The 18,016-nt window shown below is 47.3% G+C and overlaps 1 protein-coding gene across 3 annotated transcripts in view; it reads left to right on the plus strand.

Annotated features, from left to right (window-relative positions):
• Positions 1-8,045, plus strand: part of RTF1 (RTF1 homolog, Paf1/RNA polymerase II complex component) — a 78,630-nt gene extending 70,585 nt beyond the window's left edge. For all 3 annotated transcript variants that reach the window (XM_036241275.1, XM_036241288.1, XM_036241281.1), the window contains 10 exons: positions 1,083-1,165; positions 2,245-2,332; positions 2,435-2,542; positions 3,647-3,724; positions 4,250-4,371; positions 4,555-4,612; positions 5,049-5,126; positions 5,581-5,676; positions 7,048-7,159; positions 7,397-8,045. In XM_036241275.1, coding sequence (XP_036097168.1) covers positions 1,083-1,165; positions 2,245-2,332; positions 2,435-2,542; positions 3,647-3,724; positions 4,250-4,371; positions 4,555-4,612; positions 5,049-5,126; positions 5,581-5,676; positions 7,048-7,159; positions 7,397-7,503 — 930 coding nt within the window. In that variant the 3' untranslated portion in view covers positions 7,504-8,045. The remainder of the gene's footprint in view (positions 1-1,082; positions 1,166-2,244; positions 2,333-2,434; positions 2,543-3,646; positions 3,725-4,249; positions 4,372-4,554; positions 4,613-5,048; positions 5,127-5,580; positions 5,677-7,047; positions 7,160-7,396) is intronic.
• The last annotated feature ends 9,971 nt before the right edge of the window (positions 8,046-18,016 follow it).

Genomic DNA, 18,016 nt, shown 5'->3' on the forward strand with positions numbered 1-18,016 from the left:
AAACCTCAGTCTAACAGAGGATTCCAGCACTGCTTCTATAGTCTGGATGGTTGGAGCATAGCAGTTTGAACTTTTTTTTTCTTTATGTTTTTGTTCTGGGTTGTATGCTTTTTTCCTATTTATTTATTTATTTATTTATTTATTTATTTATTTTTGTATGCTTTTTTTTCTTTAATTTTTTTTTCTTTATTTACTTTTAGAGAGAGAGATAGAAACATAGATGAGAGGGAACATCGATTGGCTGCCTCCTGCATGCCCCCTACTGCCTCCTGCATGCCCCCTACTGGGGATCAGCCCCACAACCTGGGCATGTACCCTGACCGGGAATCGACACTCAACCACTGAGCCACACCGGCGGGGCTGGGTTATATGCTTTTAACATACCATACCCTGGAAAGCTTGGCAATGGAAACTGATTTCCATGGTCTTCATATTTGGTTGATAAAACCAACCTCTGAAATTCCAAGTATATCCCCTAGTAAGGTAGAAGTAAGTTGGAGGGGAAGCTTCTAATGAACCCCTGTAGTCTAACTGCCTCCTCTTCTGGTGCTTGCTTACTCTGGGCACAGGGCTCCTGGTGTTTGGCCATTAATCCTAAACCTGAGAAAGGTGCCCAGAACACCTTTCAGCTGTGAAATCCTCTCAGTTGCAAAGTCACTGTCTGCATTCAGGTAGATAGAGCCAAAGAGAGTGGTATGGAGAGCTCTTTATTAAAAGTTGTTGATTACATTGATATCATGCTGTGCTGTAGTTAATTATAAGACTTTTTTAAAAAACATTTTATAGCCCTGGCTAGTTTGACTCAGCAGGTAGAGCGTTGGTCCGAGAACCAAAGGGTCTTGGGTTCAATTCCCAGTCAAGGACACATACCTCAGTTGCAGGTTCAATCCCCAGCCCTGGTTGGCCCCCTTCTGGGTCGTGCCAGGGGCAACCAGTTGATGTCTCTCTGATGTTTCTCTCTCTCTCTCTTCTCTTTCCTTTCCCTCCCACTCTATCCAAAAATTAATGGGAAAATATCCTCAGGTGCAGATTAACAACAAAAAAAGTCTTTTTTTTAATGTTGTCTCTGTCCTTTCACTTAGGTTGCTGAGATCACGGGTGTTGTGGAAACCGCCAAGGTTTACCAGCTTGGTGGCACCAGAACAAACAAAGGGCTCCAGCTACGGTAGGAGAGGTGTTTGTGTGTGGCAGCTTCTGCTCCCATTACAAACAGGCACTGCCTTGTGGGCTCTTATTCTCTCCCACTGTGATGTTTCTCTGCTTTGCCTAGAGGGAAAGTAGGATATATCTCTTTCATAACGGAAATCAGGGCTATGAAGTGGTAGGATATATAGAAGTAAAATGTCACGTTGTGAGACCGCCCTCCTCCTAGATCCTGCAGGCATTTCCTGAGCATGGTCAAGAGGCCGCTTCTGGTCCTGGCTCTGTCACTGACTAATCTGATCTTTGACAAGTCAGGTCACCTTTCTGGACTTAGTTTCCTCTTCGGTAATATGATATTTACTGAATGCCTGCTACATGCCACTGTTCTGTGCATCAGGGTAGAGGCAAGAACAAAATAGACACACACAGATCCCTGCCCTCTTGAAGCCTAAAGATTTAAAGCCCCATATAAGAAGGAATAGAAGCAGCTTGCCAGGACCACTGCAAAAAAGCAGGTAATAGACACTGCTCTGCTGTGACCTGATTTCCTCTCGATGGGTCCTCCCATTCCTTTCTCCCATCCCATTACCTCTCTTGGTCTGTTTGAAAAGAACCAGTTGGGGAGGGCAGTGGCCATGATGTGCAACGAGTGACCATCTCTCGGAGAATGGCACTTATTTAACTTTGTCAGCACAGGGGTCAGTAGAAAGGCCCCTCTAGGAAATAGTTTCCTTGTCATTCAGATATGTGCATAATATTTCATATTCTGGATGCCAATGACTGTGACGAATTCATTACAAATGGACTTTTGAAGTACTGGCCAAGTCCATAGCTTTGGTTCTTAATCCTGGCTGGCCATGAGAACAACCTGGAAGGTTTTGTTTGTTAATTTCAGTGCCTGTTTCCTACTCCCAGAGATTCTTATTCAGTTGACCTACAGTGATGCTTTGGCACTGGACTTTTTATAAATCTTGGTGATGCTAAAGGGTAGCCAGGATTGAGAACCACAGAGATGGGTGGTACACAGTCTGGTAGGGTTGCTTTTCTGGTACTTCAGTCAACATACCTATTCTTGGAGATGCTGTCTCTTTTTTTATGTAGGCATGGCAATGACCAACGGGTATTCCGCCTAGAATTTGTCTCAAACCAAGAATTCACTGAAAGTGAATTTATGAAGTGGAAAGAAGCGGTAAGTAGATAGACAACACCTAGCTGTTATTCCTAAAAACAGTTACAGCGTCTTTTTCCAGAATTACTTAGTAATACAACTGTTTACTATGTTTTGTTCCAGATGTTCTCTGCCGGCATGCAGTTGCCCACTCTAGATGAAATCAATAAGAAAGAATTATCTATTAAAGAAGCTCTTAATTATAAATTCAATGATCAGGACATTGAAGAGGTAAGAAAACTGGTACTCCAGAGCCTAAGGTTCATCAAGAACCACTGTTAATCCAGCCGGTGTGGCTCAGTGGATTGCACGTCATCCCATGGACTGAGAGGTCCCAGTTCCATTCCCCAGTGGGGGGGCATGCAGGAGGTAGCCGATGGATGTTTCTCTTTCACATAGATGTTTCTCTCTCTCACTAAAAAAATCAATAAAAACATATATATATATTTTTTAATCCTCACCTGAGGATATTTTTACATTTATCTTCAGATAGAGTGAGGGGAAGGGGGAGAGAAACATCGATGTGAGAGAGACACATCGATTGGTTGCTACCCATACAACCCCAACCAGGGCAGGGGACAAACCGCAACCAAGGTACATGTCCTTGGCCAGAATCGAACCTGGGACTCTTTGGTCCACAGGCCTATGCTCTAACCACTGAGCCAAACCCGCCAGGGCCATATTTTTTAAAAATCAATAAAAATATATATTTTTCTATAAAGGGCCAGGGAAGGGGGCGGGGTCAGTGGAGGAAAAAGGAGAAACATCTGTAACAAAAATAAATTAATTAAATAAAAAGAAAAAAAGAACCAGTGTTAGAAAAGAGTATGACTTTCTTTCCCTGAGTCTTGATGTTTTTAGCTATCCTATTATTGCATAAGGATGAGGAAATGCTGATATTGCTGTCTTACTATTTATAGTTACCAAGATTTTTCTATACATTCTCATTTGAAGTCATAAACTATAGAAGTGTATTCAGGGTTTAGGGATTTGTATTCTGCTGGGCTTGGTCCTTCAAGAGTTTTTTTTTTCCTCCAACACATTTTGGTTGGATCTCTGTTCTCTTGGACAGTGGCTAGCCTTACGGTACCAGGCCTTTGGGCTGCTGCTGTTTATTGGTATATGTTCCTTCAGCCTGTCCCGAAAAATCTCTGTGACCCTGGAAGAACCATAGTATATCCCTTGGAGTGAATTTACTCTCTCTGGGGCATGACACTGCTGTAGGAAGAGCAGCCCCATTTTAACTAACTGCTTGCCTTCAAAATGGGCTCACTTAGCTGCTCTATAAAAATAGTTTAGGAATACCTCACTGCTGGTATCTCCTCTCTGGTACAGATTGTAAAAGAGAAAGAAAGGTTCAGAAAAGCTCCACCCAACTATGCTATGAAGAAGACTCAGCTGCTAAAAGAAAAGGTAAGGACTTGCCCTCAAACCTCTTCCCTGTCCTAGAAGGATTTGTAGAAGTCAAACTTGTTCACCCTCTGTCAAGTAAGTGGTGGCAGGATTTTCGTAACTATAAATTGCAACTGATCTTGCTTGTTCCTTTCTTCTTACATTCTAATCACTTCAGTTTCGTGTATAATCAGATAGACCCCAGGGTAATATCAGCACTGGGTCTGCACAGCTGAATGATATTTGCCAACCCCAGCTGCAGTAGGTGGTTTTCCATTCTTCACATTAGGACAGGGTGAGCCTTGGAGTGAGTTAGCTACATAGGGCCTAAGGTTAATGCCACCAGGGGCCCAGAGCCAGGTAGCTATATGGGAATGTGTTACTACTATAATAAAAAGTGTACTTTGCATTTGTAAAGTTTGTTTTCAGTATTCTTTCACATCTCCTGTCATTTGTTCATCATATAAGTTCACTTGCCTGTGCTGGAAGTCAAGGGACACTTGATACAGATTGTAGCCAAAATCCAATACTTTTCTCTGTGTGCAGGCTATGGCTGAGGAGCTGGGGGATCAGGACAAGGCCAAACAAATCCAAGACCAGCTGAATGAGCTGGAGGAGCGGGCAGAGGCCCTGGACCGTCAGCGGACCAAGAACATATCTGCTATTAGGTGTGTTACAGAGCCTGTTTTGATTGGGCTACTGTCCTTGGTCCGCAGACCTTGCCACCATGCTCGGCGAGCCTGTGGCCTTGTGTGTGCTGTGCTGCCCTGGCCCCGCACATCTCAGGCAGAGCTCAGCGTTCCCTCCTCCTTTCACAGCCCACTGACTCCTTCCTCTTACTCACTCCCTAGTTACATCAACCAGAGGAACCGGGAATGGAACATTGTGGAGTCTGAGAAGGCCCTAGTGGTAAGATAACTTTATCTGGATCACTGAAAATAATTTCAACTAATAAAATATGAAATCCTCTCTACATCTTGCTTGAATTTATTTTTTAAATTATTGAAATAGCATGTTCACTTAACATATACATACTCTCTCTGTATGAATACATATACTCATATATATATAATTCAATTTATAATGAAAAGCAGCAGTCTTCTGCCCTTCTTATCCCTCCTGTCCTTAGATTCTACTCCACAGGTATTTGTTTTTATCCATTTCCAGTTTTGTTCCATAGGTTGTTGCCACTATATCTACTGTGGTGTTCTTGAAAGAAAAGAATGATAGACAGCTTTGACTTTTTTCAGGCCCTTGCAAAGACTGTTATTTATATGTAAGCTTATGATGAGAGGAGGGGGAAAGGACATACAGTTCTGTATGTAATGTGTGCTCTCTGTTTCAGGCTGAAAGTCACAACATGAAAAACCAACAGATGGATCCCTTTACCAGGAGGCAGTGCAAACCTACCATCGTTTCTAATGTGAGTGCCTAAAGAGGACGTTTTCAGTCAGGACCTAGATTCTGGGATATCAAATGAATTCCATTAGGGCATTAATAAAGAAGTTAAAAATAATGTTGTCTTAGTGGGATTTGCTTGTCTCAAACTCTTGAGTCTGGATACTTCCTTTTTTATCTTGCTGTAGGACATCCAGGTGGTGAAAACCTGGCATGGATTTATAGAAACCTGTGGACTAACCCCCCTGTGCCACAGACCTTAGAAATGTGTAGGCTGGGTCACCTGCTTAGGCCTGGCTAGGCTGGCTTGGCTTCAGAGCTTTTAATTGCCTCTTTTTGCTGCCTTGAGGAAACCCCTACTAAGCTGCTAATGGGGCCACTGTGGTGTTTGTGATGGTAGCAGTGGTAGGTGGGAAAGAATTGTAATAGGACTGTGCGAATGTTGAACAATCTCTACAATAACTTATTTTCTCTCTCAGTCCAGAGACCCAGCTGTTCAAGCTGCCATCTTGGCCCAGCTGAATGCAAAATACGGTTCTGGAGTGTTACCAGATGCTCCAAAGGAAATGAGCAAGGTGTGTGCAGCACCACTCTGCCCTGCGGAGCTAGGCTGCTGGCCTGGACACCAGAGCAAGAACCTTGCCTAGTTTGGGCTTGATTTTCCCACCTGGAGGAACATGGGGTCCCACTGGCCATCCTTTCTCCATCCCAGTTATGTACAAATGTGGTAAACAGCTACTGGGTTTTGGTCATATGACTTAAATTCTAAAGACACCACCACTGCCCTGACCAGTTTGGTTCAGCGGTTAGAGCATCGGCCTGCGGTCCGGAGAGACCCAGGTTCGGTTCCCGCTAAGGGCACGTACTTCGGTTGCAGTTTGTCCCCGGCCCTGGTTGGGTCGTGCGGGTGGCAACCACTCGATGTGTCCCTTTCATGTCGATGTTTCTCTCTCTCTTTCTCCCTCCCACTCTATCTGAACAAAATATCAAAATAATAATAATTAAAAAAATAATAATAATGAAGACACCACCACTTCACCCAGCTGGTGTGGCTCAGTGGTTGAGTGTCAACCCATGCACCAAGAAGTCACCGGTTTGATTCCCAGGCAGGGCACATGCCCACGTTTCAGGCTCAATCCCCAGTAGGGGGCATGCAGGAGGCAACTGATCAGTGGTTCTCTCTCATCGCTGTGTCTTTCTCTTTCTCCCTCTCCCTGTCTCTCTCCCTAAAATCAATAAAGAAGCCCTGGCCGGTTTGGCTCAGCGGTTGGAGCATTGGCCTGCGGACCAGAGAGTCCTAGGTTCGGTCCCGCTAGGGGCACATACCAAAAAATAATAATAACAAAATATAAAATAAAACCAATGAAGAAGAAAAAAATTTTTTTAAAAAGATACCACCACTTCTTAATTCAGCCCTTCACTGCAGCTTTAGGCAACTGACATCTAGCCCTCTGACCTACATTTTCTCTTATGTACAGTGGGTGTCATACTCTGTACCCTGCCTACCTCACAGGATAATTAGGAGCCTATGACACATAAGGGTCAAACAGTGACAAAAGTGAAAGCTCTTTGAAAACTAAAATATGAAACTGAGAGGAAATGTGCATTCAGAAGTACTTTTCTGTCTAAGTTAGGTGTTTTCCTGTGGAGCCCAAACTGTCCCAGGAATTCCTAAAATCTTGGCTCAGAAGGTTGGCTTGTCTTAACCTTATCCTTTCTACCCTCACACCATGCACATGAGCCTACCCTCTTCTCGTTGCTTTTAGGCTTCAGAAAAAAAACCTCTCTGTCTGCGGCCTCTTGTCCTCTGAGAAAAGGAATCAGAAAAGGGCCTGAGTAGGAAGGTCTAATGAACTTGAGCAAGAGCTTTTACCATGAAGGCCTGCTGCTTTTGAAGTCCACTTACATTTATGCTTTTATAATTAGTTTTTCTCTTCATATTGCAGGGTCAGGGAAAGGATAAAGATTTGAATTCTAAGTCAGCCAGTGACCTCTCAGAAGACTTGTTCAAAGTACATGATTTTGATGTGAAGATTGATTTACAAGTTCCCAGCTCAGGTAGGTGAGGGTGGGGAATGGTTATGGCCAAGGACCAGAGAGCTCCATGGCCCTCTGGTCTGCAAAGCAGCTGTTTTAGGAAGAGATGGAGGTTTCTGCTCATCAGTACTTCTAGAGGCTGCAGGGATATTTTGAGAGGGAATAGGGACAGTCAGGAAGGCTCCCTGAGCAAGTGAAGCACAAGACTAAAGGACTTTGTAGGTACCTCAGCTGCCAATTTGCTCTTCTTTCCCATAGAGTCAAAGGCTTTGGCCATCACTTCCAAGGCTCCACCAGCCAAGGATGGGGCTCCAAGGAGATCTCTGAACTTGGAAGACTACAAAAAACGACGGGGGCTTATTTGAGCACACCCAGCCTGCTGCTTCCGACCCTGCATGCCCATCACAGTGCCCCACCTTTCCTCTTCCTTTGATTCGCCCTCTTTGGGCTGGAGCAGCAGTAGAAACTGGGAAGAGACTCTATACTGCCAGTCATCTGTAACATAAACCATTTGCTGTATAGACCTCCCTTGTCTACACCATCTCCCATCAACCCCATCCCCCCCAGGCCTCACCCAGTGTGGACCTGGGCTCTCTTGGGCTTTATCCATGTCTTTAGATCTGTGTTTGCCTTTTTTTTTGAAACCAGCACAGTTCATTGGCCACTCTGCACGCATTCAGTATTACCGTGGAGCTGGGATTCTTGCTGGAGCCCCTGGTGGTGATAGCAGCAGCACTGGGCAGTCTCCTCTCTGGACTGCCTTGGACCCAAACATTGAACATTTGAAACCTGGCCCTTGTGGAGAGAGTGGGTTCTGGGCACCTGCAGTCCTCCTTCCTCTCTCCTCATCTTTCTCTTCTTCCCATCCCTTTGGAAGAGGGGTTTTCAAAACCAATTTAGTTTCCAAAAAGTGTATATTTGTGGGGAGGGAGGGGGGGTCTATTTGAGAGAGAGAGAGAGAATGTGTGTGTGTGTGTGTGTGTGTGTGTCTGTAAGTGTGGATTTTTTTATCATTTTTTAAAATGCAGTACTCTTTGTATCAGTCTGTCATGGGTCTATAGCTGTTTCAGATTTTTTTCAGCTGTACTTGAGCATCTGAAACTGCAAGAAAGAAATTCATTAAATGTGATTCTTCTTACTAAACAGGCCTGACTGCTGTAGCTGTGTAACTTCCCTTCCCCACCTCCTCTTCCTCATCACCTCCCCACCTCAGAGAAAACTCCCCGGTTTGGCCCCTTCCCTGTCTGTCGTGTCCTGGCAGGTGGGAGGGAAGCCCAGGGCCAGGTACCAGGGAGGGCAGTGCAGGTATCTCTCATCCCATGGGCACAGCCACAGCTTCTTGGCTGAACTTAGAATGAATCTTTTTCCTACCCTATGTACTTGTCTCTTTCTAGTGATTCTGTTTTGCGGTTTCAGTAAGAATAATATTTTGTTTTTAAGAGAAAGTATTCAACATGATGTGGAGAGAACAAACACAATAAGATTTAGGTTGCAAATGTTACAAGCATGTGCAGTTTTGTGTGTGTGTATACATATATATATGGTGAGCATAGTTGTGCAGCCAGGGTGGAGCCAGCAAAGAAGTGTGTATGTCTTTATGAAATGTTTGAAAAGAGATAAGCTGACTGCTTGATAATCATTCTCAGGTGTAAAGCTCCAAGTGTAAATAAAAGTGGCATTTAACAAATCTTTTCAGAACAAAGTACAGCTGACTATATATACAAAGGACTAAGCTAAAGAAACAGCTGAGAGCTGCTGATTCCCACAAGAGGGAGAGGAAATCTAGCCAAAAGCTCAGCTTACATTTCCCTACTTTTCTGTATAGGGAGTGGGGTGATAGGAAATCATGGAGTTAAGTTGTATTTAAACATAAAAATGAACTTGCTAACTCTTCTGGGTTTAGTAGAGCCTCAGCGTTGCTTTAACTTAGTTTACACTTTTTTATTTTAAAAATGCTGTAATGGATGGTTTTTAAAAAAGTATTATGACTGTAAAAGTGATCGCTATGACTGTAACAGAGCTGTGTGGTTAGCTGTGACACAGTGCAGTTGGGCAAAGGAGTGGTGATGGACTCATTAAAATCATCTATACTTGAATAGTCCATTGACCAGAACCCTTTTCAGACGATTGTGTAAATGTGGAATCACAGACTGTTAAATGTTGCCTGGACTCCGACAGAGTCCCAGAGGCTGCTGGGACTTCTCTGATCATGACGAACTTGGACTTTTTTCTCTTTCTGGTTTTAAAAGACATGAAATTATAGAATCCATATAATTTGCTGGAATCGTTCTGATTCACCATGTAGATCTGTATTTAGTATCCTTTGGATTTGGAGAAGTGTCGATTACATTATGGCTGTGTAATAAAATTTTTATTAAAACTGCATCACACTGTAGCCACTTCACCACTACCTCCCCACACGCAGCTGCTGAAACTTTCATTCTGAGATGCCAAAATAGCAAGGAGAAAAGCCAACCAAAGAAGACCGAAAATTAACTCGTCTCCTGAGTAGCCTACTTGGTGATTGGAATCAAGACGGAGGACTTGGCTTCAGTCTCAGCTGAGGCAGGGCCTCTGGACTGAGGTCTTGACCAGGCATAAGGAATGAAAGGATAGAATCAGCCGGGCTTCTTGGTGGCTCACAGTATTTCTCGTGCTGGAAAATTGCTGCAGGGGCCCCCAGCTCCACACATCCCACCCCCCACAACGTGGTTTCAGTGTTGATGGGTGCAGTACCTAAGGCTATTTTATACAATTTTCACTTCCTTCCAAGAAGCAAAAAGGCCAGTGTTCATGTGCCTAGCTCATGATGTATAGGTCTATTTGTCTGTCTTGCTTCTAGGTGCAGGGAAAGTCTACGCCTGCAACTTACCTTGAAAAAGAATGCTTTTGTTTTCTTTGTTTCTGTTGTGAAATCCTGACCTGTCACTCAAACTGTACGATATTTGTAAATAAATTTTATGCCCTGTTTTAACAAGAGGATTGGATTTAGTCCAAGGATTTCATCCTGAGTGGCAACTCTCAAAGCCATGTTTTGAAAGTCCAAGAGAGCCTCTCTTTTGTTTTGTTTCTCTTCTTTCTCTTAGTCCTACATGACCCCCAAATGAAAGTGGCTGTTTTCAGCTCTTCAGCAGCCTGGTCCCCCAGAAGCCTTTCTGATGTGGCAGTTATCAATAGCCAGGGCCACCTCCAATTGGCCTGATTTACTTCCTGCCTTGGAAGATGCACCATGCTTTAACAGAACTAGGTAGACCCTGATACACTGCCTAATCCTAGTAAGTGCCTGGTCCATTGAGCTTGCAGTTGACCTAGGAGCAGTTCCTGTGCTATCCTGTTTTCTTGTGAAGGAACTCAGGGCATCTGTGTGGCCCTGGAGGAAATACAGATAACCTTCCCTCATGCCCCCAACCTAGGGAGATCTGCAAGGGTTCCCAAACACACCCACAGCCTGAAGCTAGGCTGTGTCTCAAGTTTCTGATCTTGTTTTAGCTAGGAAGCAAGATCCTCCCCAATCATAGGAGCCCAATACAAGCCTGCCTCCATTGTTGGGAGAGGTGAGTCTCTGGGGTTTACCCAGCAACTGCGTCCAATGAGGTTTTCTCCAACGCCTTATCACTCCCACTGCTTGACTTGTTGGGAGCAGTGGGCTCCCAGAGCCCTAGGGAGCAGGGATTTGAGCAGAGGTCAGCCTAGTCCATTCATTTCCGTCTGGTGCTGTGGAACAGCCAAGTGCTGCCTAGCTTGCTTAGGGTAGAGGGTGGCTAACAGAGCTGACCACCGCAGATGAAGGGATGCAGAGTTGGTCAACTTCATCTTCCAGATTTGGGGCTTGGGGTTGGCTGTCCTTGGGCAGTCCTGAGTGGCAGTGTCCAGCAGCTCTCCTTAGCACAGAAGCCACTGACTCCCAGCTCTGATTCTTTGCATAAATGCAGCGCCTCAGTGTGGGCTGAGCAGAACCTGGAGATGGAGTTGCTTGGCCCTGCGGAGGAGCTTAACTACTGCAAAGGCACATCTAGGGCTTTCAGCCACTGCTCTGGACCCAGGGGAAAGCCAAGAGCCACAGGCACATGGGTGCAGGGTTCATATTCCAGGTCTGCCACTTACTACCTAGGGCTGAGCTAGTTAACTCCTCTAGGCCACAAGTGTTCCTATCTTTAATAATAGATCTGTCAGAATGGCGTTATAGATTAAATGTTCCTTTCCCCAGTAGGGGTTCAATAAATACTGTTGTTAGAGCGGAGGCTGCTAGGTTTCGGAAGAGAGGCTGTTGGGGCAGAGCGGCAGGCCTCCAGATGGAGAGGGAGCTGCCGGCCGGGGCGAAGGAGGGGACTGAAGCCTCAGAACTGCCCCCGGGGAGTGGGTAGGGGAAGAGAACAAAATCAGAAGCTGGACCGCTAGACCAAGAGACTCCTGGCACCCCCCACCTGGGGCGGGGGGAAGGGGAATAAGAAACTCCTCCTCCAGGTTGAGGTTAGAGACCGGGTGGGCGCTGGGGCTAACGTGGGGAACAGTCCGGAGAAGCAAAGCTGCCCTCCAGCCCTCAACATACACCCTCTTTGTAGAGGGCGGGTCTGAAAGCGTTGTCCTGCTCACTCTCAGCCTTCTGTAACCTCCCCACAGCCCCAGCAGGCTCAAAAAGATTGTAAGGCCCCACCTCCTTCCCACCACCAAGAGAATTTAAAACACAAAAACAGTACAAAACTAGCCCTGGCCGGTTTGGCTCAGCGGTTAGAGCGTCGCCTGCAGACCAAAGAGTCACTAGTCAATTCAGTCAAGAGCAGGCATCTTGGTTCATCCCTGTCCTGGTCCGAGTAGGGTGGGAGGCAACCAGTGGGTGTTTCACTCCCACATTGATGTTTCCCACATTGATGTTTCTCTCTCTCCCCCTCCCTCCCTCCCAATCTATCTGAAGATAAATGGGAAAAAATATATATATCTTGGGGTGAAGATTAAAAAGAAAACAACAGTACAAAATCGGAAAATAAGTGTAAAAAGTCCAACAAAGTTCTGATTCTTCCCATAATGACAACTTCAATACCATCTCCAAAATATCAGATTTTTTTCCCTGGATTTTTTATAAGAGCTTATTTGAGCCAAAAATGATGACAATTGCTGGGAAGCAAGATCTCACATGCTCCAACACTAGATTCTTAAAATACTTTTCTTCTCTTTTAGCTGTTCATGGCCCTGCTTTTGCTAATCGCGGGCAAAGCCCGCATCTTAGGGCCACATCCACATTCACCGCTCCTGGAATGCACTGGTCTATTTTCAATGATTTTCCCTGGAGGACTCCTCCTCACCCTTCAGCCCTCAGCCGAAAGGTCACCTCCTCTGGAAAGCCTTCCCTGATCTCTTCCTCCCGCTCGGGTTCGGAAGCACCTCCCGCCGGCTTTCCCTAGCGAGGCGCTCACCGCGCTGTACTCGTATTGAATCTCCACCCCAGCCTGGAAGCTACTTGCATGGCCGAATTCGTCTCCGGAGCCCCAGCACCCAGCGCTGCCTGGCACTTAACGCCCAATAAACACGGTGGAGGGAAGGGGCTGGGGCAGCGCACGCGGACGTCCAGCCGCAGGCGCCGCGTTTGGGGCCCTGGACACTGCCTGTCCCCTCCCATCCTGCCCCCCGACCACAGCGCTCGCGGGAATGAGACCCGATGGCACCGACACCGCCCAGGCTGCCAGTCCTTCGGGTTAGACCCAAGACCGCGGGAACGCGGCTGCTGTAGGAGGGAGCGGCCCTCTACCCGGGCTGGTGTGCCGCGGCCCCGACTGGCCCCGACGAGCCAACCTCCGCCTGGTTCGCCGCCAGGGGCCCCGCTCCCCGCTGCCGGCACGTGCGCGCGCTGGCGACTCTGGGCGCGGGCCGAGCCGGGCGCACATGCCAGCGGCATCCCCGCCTTGGGAGAGGCCTTAGCTCTTAGGAGCGCTGCTGGGCCCGGCACCCCTGAGGCCGACACGATGCTCTGTGGACTCAGTCACTGTGCATCAAGATGTCAGCAGGATGTCATGCTGGCCAGCAGAGACATCACACATTGAATTAGGGGTGCGCCCACTCCACCCCTGCGGTTACAAGTTTGGGGAACATGGGAGACAGTGGCCTACTGCACCCTGAGCCTTAGAGCAGGTGCCCCAGCCCACCGACACCAGCGGCCACGTCCCTGACCTCAGAGTCTCCCTCCACTTGGCCACTGGAAGAGTCTGAGTTCTGAAGACAGGAGAGAGAACCACAGGAACACAGGCCCCTGGGAGGGATGGGAAACCTTGTTTCTGAAATGTGGCAGGAGAGAAAACGTTCCAGTTGAGGTTGTACGTACACAGGTGTGGTGACATAGTCTATTTGTTTTAGAGGAGAATGATTCAGATGGTGGAAGGTCACTGAAGGCTGCTAGATCTCTAGCCCTGCTAAACTATCCTAGCACCTATTTCCAGAATATTCTCACGAAGTCTGTCAATTATGGGACCAGAGATAGATGGCATGGGAAGGGGGAGAAACCCAGACACAAGAAATAGGGTCTGGGGTTGTCATTTGGAGATAACCATCAACTCCCTCTCCCCAGGAGGAAGACCTCCAATTCTTCTCCATCCTCAAGTTTCCACTGGGCCCTGGCTCTGGCCAGCCCTCCAGCACCCTCTCTAGTATGCTCTCAGTACAGAATAGTGTCTGACTGGCCAGGGGTGGGGCACTGTTTGCACGAAGCAGCTGAAAGACCAAGGTCTCACTGACAGTCCCTTGGAAATAGTAAATGCAGCCATTTGACATCTTGGGGCTTGTTTTCTGGCTGGGTCCTTTCTGATTTCCTTCCTCCCGAAGACCATGTAAAATGATACACTGCCACTCCCAGTAAAGAGGGAGTCCTCATAGGAGTTACTCATTCCTGTATCCCTTTCACCTAGCACAGTGCCTGGCTCATAGCAGCTGTTCAATGGAAGTTTGTTTGCTCTGTGAGTGACTGAATGAATCACAGGTATTGTCACAGATTATTGGAATCTTAGAGTTAGAATGTCCCTTGGAAGATACCAAGCACCACAGAGCATGTCTGGGAATTGTTGACTAGAATGAGACCCTGTACCACCTGGTCTAAGAGGAATATTTCCTGCCACGCCCTTCTGCCCATTCCCAACACACACACCATAAAGGTTCTGCTCTCTCTGAAGAGGCCTTCAAGTCTTCTTAAAGCAACAGATGGCCCATTCAGGAGCACTGGTTGGGTCAAAGGCTGTGCTCCATCCTCTCTCACCCATTGGAGAGGCCCAGCCTATAGGACTTAGGAAGCAGAAACTGGCACTGTGCCTCGAAAGGGATGATAAACAATGACCTTATTTCTGTCCCTGAGGCCACTGGTGCTGCCCTGGGTAGGCTAGAGGAGGCCAGCACTAAATTAGGCAGGATGGAGAATAACACCAAGACCCCAGGAACCCCTCACCTCACATACCTCATTTTCCAGGCTTTCCCACCTTTTGTGTCCCTGATTGTTATCCCCTAGGAGAGTGAAGCCCTCAGACCTGATAAACCCTGAAGGTCATGGAGAGGCATGAAGACTCTTGGGTACAGAAGGATTCTGGATGCCACAAGAAGAAAGATCAGTTCTTCCCTCAGACGCTGGCTTTGTTGGTAAAGCAGAGGGACTCTTGTGGCCTATCTCAGATCAGCCACCTAATGACCACCAAATCCTTGAAACATTCTTCTAGGCCTCCATTTTCCCCATTTTTTTGCATCACAGAGGCCACTCCTCCATCTGTATAGTAGTCTGATTTTCTCTACATCCATCTACTCACACCCTCAAGGACTGGGGAAATTGAGGCACAAAAGACAAGATCCCAGGATTTGAAAGGTCATTCTTGGCTCAACTAAAAAGCCACGAGAGCCCCTTGACCTTGTCCCACAATTATATTGAGACCCCCCAGGCTTTGCCTTCTGCCTATGGTTAGATAGAAGCAGACTCTGTTTTCACTGGATAAGGTAGGACCTAAACTACCAGATGTTAATAAATGAAAGTTATTGAGCATATAAAGGAAATAGAAGTCAGGGGACCTAGTCAGGATACACTCTGGATTTTCGACCAACTAGCTGTGTGACCTCCTACAAGTGCCTTAAACCCTTTGTTACTTCGCTTGTGTTGTGAGGATAAGATACATCTAAAGGCCCTTCCCACTCTAAAAGTCTACGAAATTAGCTCTCATTTCAATACCTATTCCCTGGTTTGCCCTTACCTTTTTATTTTTTTTTATTCTCATCCAAGGACACTTTTTTTGCATTTATCTTCAGATAGTGCGGGAGGGAGAAAGGGGAGAAGAGAGAGAGAAACATCGATGTGAGAGAGACACATCCAGTGGTTGCCACCCACACAACCCCAACCGGGGTGGGGACAAACCGCAATGGAAGTACATGCCCTTAGCAGGAACCAAACCTAGGACTCTCTGGTCTGTGGACTGACACTCTAACCGCTGAGCTAAACTGGCCAGGGCTGCCCTTACCTTTCCAGTGAGGGGCACTTGGGCAAGTATGGGCAAAGGGCTCTTCTTTAGCTACTGGCCTTTGGGCAAGTGTCTGATACCAGAAGAAAATGAATTGTCCCTGAGTTAGAGACTCAGTTCCCACCCTGCTTGTGCCTCCAACATTGCCCGGACATTGACCGGCACAGTTCCTATCATTTCAACTCTGGCAGGTCCTTGCTGACTCTCTCCATGCTGGGTTTGTCCCCAGTCCCCCTCTGAGGGCAGTACTTTTCCAGCTCCCACCATAGATCAGGGCAACTCCAAAGGAGGGAGAGAAGTGAATGCAGGAGACATGGGTATTTCTGGGCCTTCAAGCTCTAGAGTACACACCCAGACACCTATGCTCCTCCAGACCTCTGTGCCTCAGAGGAGGTAGCCATGTAATTTCTCAGGTTTTCCACAGAGGATTCAATGTTCAAACTCCTGTATTTCCATCTTCCTTTCTTTTTAAAAAAATAATTTTTCTTTATTGATATTAAAGAGAGAAGAAGGGAGAAAGAGTGGGAGATAGAAACATGAATGAGAGAGAACATCGATTGGCTGCCTCCTGCACGCCCCCCACTGGAGACCAGGCCCACAACCTGGGCATGTGCCCTGACCAGGAATCAAACTGGTGACCTATTGGTGCATGGGTCAACGCTCAACCCTCTTCACTGAGCCACACCAGCCGGGCTATTTCCTTCCTTCTCTCAATCCATTGCCTCAGTTTCTCATTCTATTCTTTTGTTTTGTTTTGTTAATGCTCACCAAAGGATATTTTTCCATTGATTTTTAGAGAGAATGGAAGGGATGGAGAGAGAGAGAAACATCGATGTAAGAGAGAGACATCAATTGGTTGCCTCCTGCACAACCCACAACCCAAGTATGTGCCCTTGACTGGGAATCCAACCTGAGACCCTTTGGTCCATGGGCCCCACTAAGCCAAACCACTCTTCAGTTCTTCCAGGATCTTCTCTCTTCTTTGTTGACAGTTCCCGTTCTCTCTCTGAACCCTTTTTTCCCTCTCCTCCAGGGCCATCCTTGAATTCTGGCTGAAGGGATATAAGGAAAGGAAAGCTCCTTCTTTGGGCCATCAGCATCAGAGGCATCCTTCTGGGACACTCCGCACAGGGACCCCAACAATCCCTATGCACCAGGCACCGATAAAGGATCCTTACTTGTGGCATTTGGGGGAAGAGAGGAAATGTTGTGAAATACAGTCGGCCCTCGTTAATCGCGGTTAATCAGTTCCACACTCTACCGCGATAAATGAATTTCCCCGAAGTAGGATTCTTTATTTATAGTCGTCCCTCGTCACTTCCCGCTTCACTCTATCGCTGTTTTCAAATACTATATTTAAATACTATATTTGAAAAACCGCGAAAGAATGAAGCGCGAAGTGTTGAGGGACTCCTGTACTGAATTCTACTCAAAACAGCCTTGCATTTCAGCTGACCACTAACACGTGAAGTGGCCAAAGACTCACCACAACGATGCCACTGATGAGCACACTGCAGTGCATGAAACACTTCACCAACATCAGCAGCCTCTTCCCAGTTTCATAGCCCCGACTCTGTGGGTCAGGTGAAGTTTTCCTAAACGCATTTAGAGTGTGGTGAACCTGAGATTGTTCCTACCACCCACACTAAAACTATTCTAACGTTTTAGGTTTCACATCTTTCATTTTATTTTATTCTCACAGCAATCCTGTGAGGTGGAAACCTTGCAGAGGATAACCAGCGGTTAGAGGAGAAGAAATGACCCGCGTACAGCCACACAGCAGACTCCAAGCCCCAAACTACTAAAGGAAAAGGGGAGGAGGGGCTCAGTCCCCATCAGTCAGCAACAGGTATGCTGCCCAGGACTCCGCCTAGACACGTGGAGAGATCCAGGCCCCGCCCCCTGGCCTCGTTCTCTGCCTGCCAGGAAGTGGAGACTTTGAGGGGAGAAGTCTCAGCTGTTCCCCGGACAGTGTCCCCACTTGGGCGCACGCCCTGGGGTGAGGCTTCTTTAGAAAGCTAATGGCCTTGAACTCTATGCTGAAGGAGCACTGGGCGGAGAGAAGCCCCGGAGAACAGGATGGACGGAACGCGGAAAGGAGCCCAAGGGACTGGGTGGGAGAGCAGGAGAAAGATTCGCTCCTCCCTAGTGGGTCAGGGACCTTGAAGGCGCCGGGAGGAATCCGCCCCTGCTCGGAGCCGGGGAAGGCAGTAGGACCCGGAGGTGCAGCGGCCCCTCCCGTCTCTTCCCGGACAGGCAGAGAGGCCGCGAGGTCCTGGCCCTGATTTTTTAGTCCACGACGTCTGGGCTTCCCGGACACCAGGAGCAACAAGGAGCCTTCCCCGCGGAGCCGGGGCCCTTGGAGGCCCGCGCTTTCTCTGAAAGTGAAAGAAGTGGGCGGGGG

Source organism: Molossus molossus, unplaced genomic scaffold (genome assembly GCF_014108415.1).
Source record: "Molossus molossus isolate mMolMol1 unplaced genomic scaffold, mMolMol1.p scaffold_m16_p_1, whole genome shotgun sequence".
NCBI lineage: Eukaryota > Metazoa > Chordata > Mammalia > Chiroptera > Molossidae > Molossus > Molossus molossus.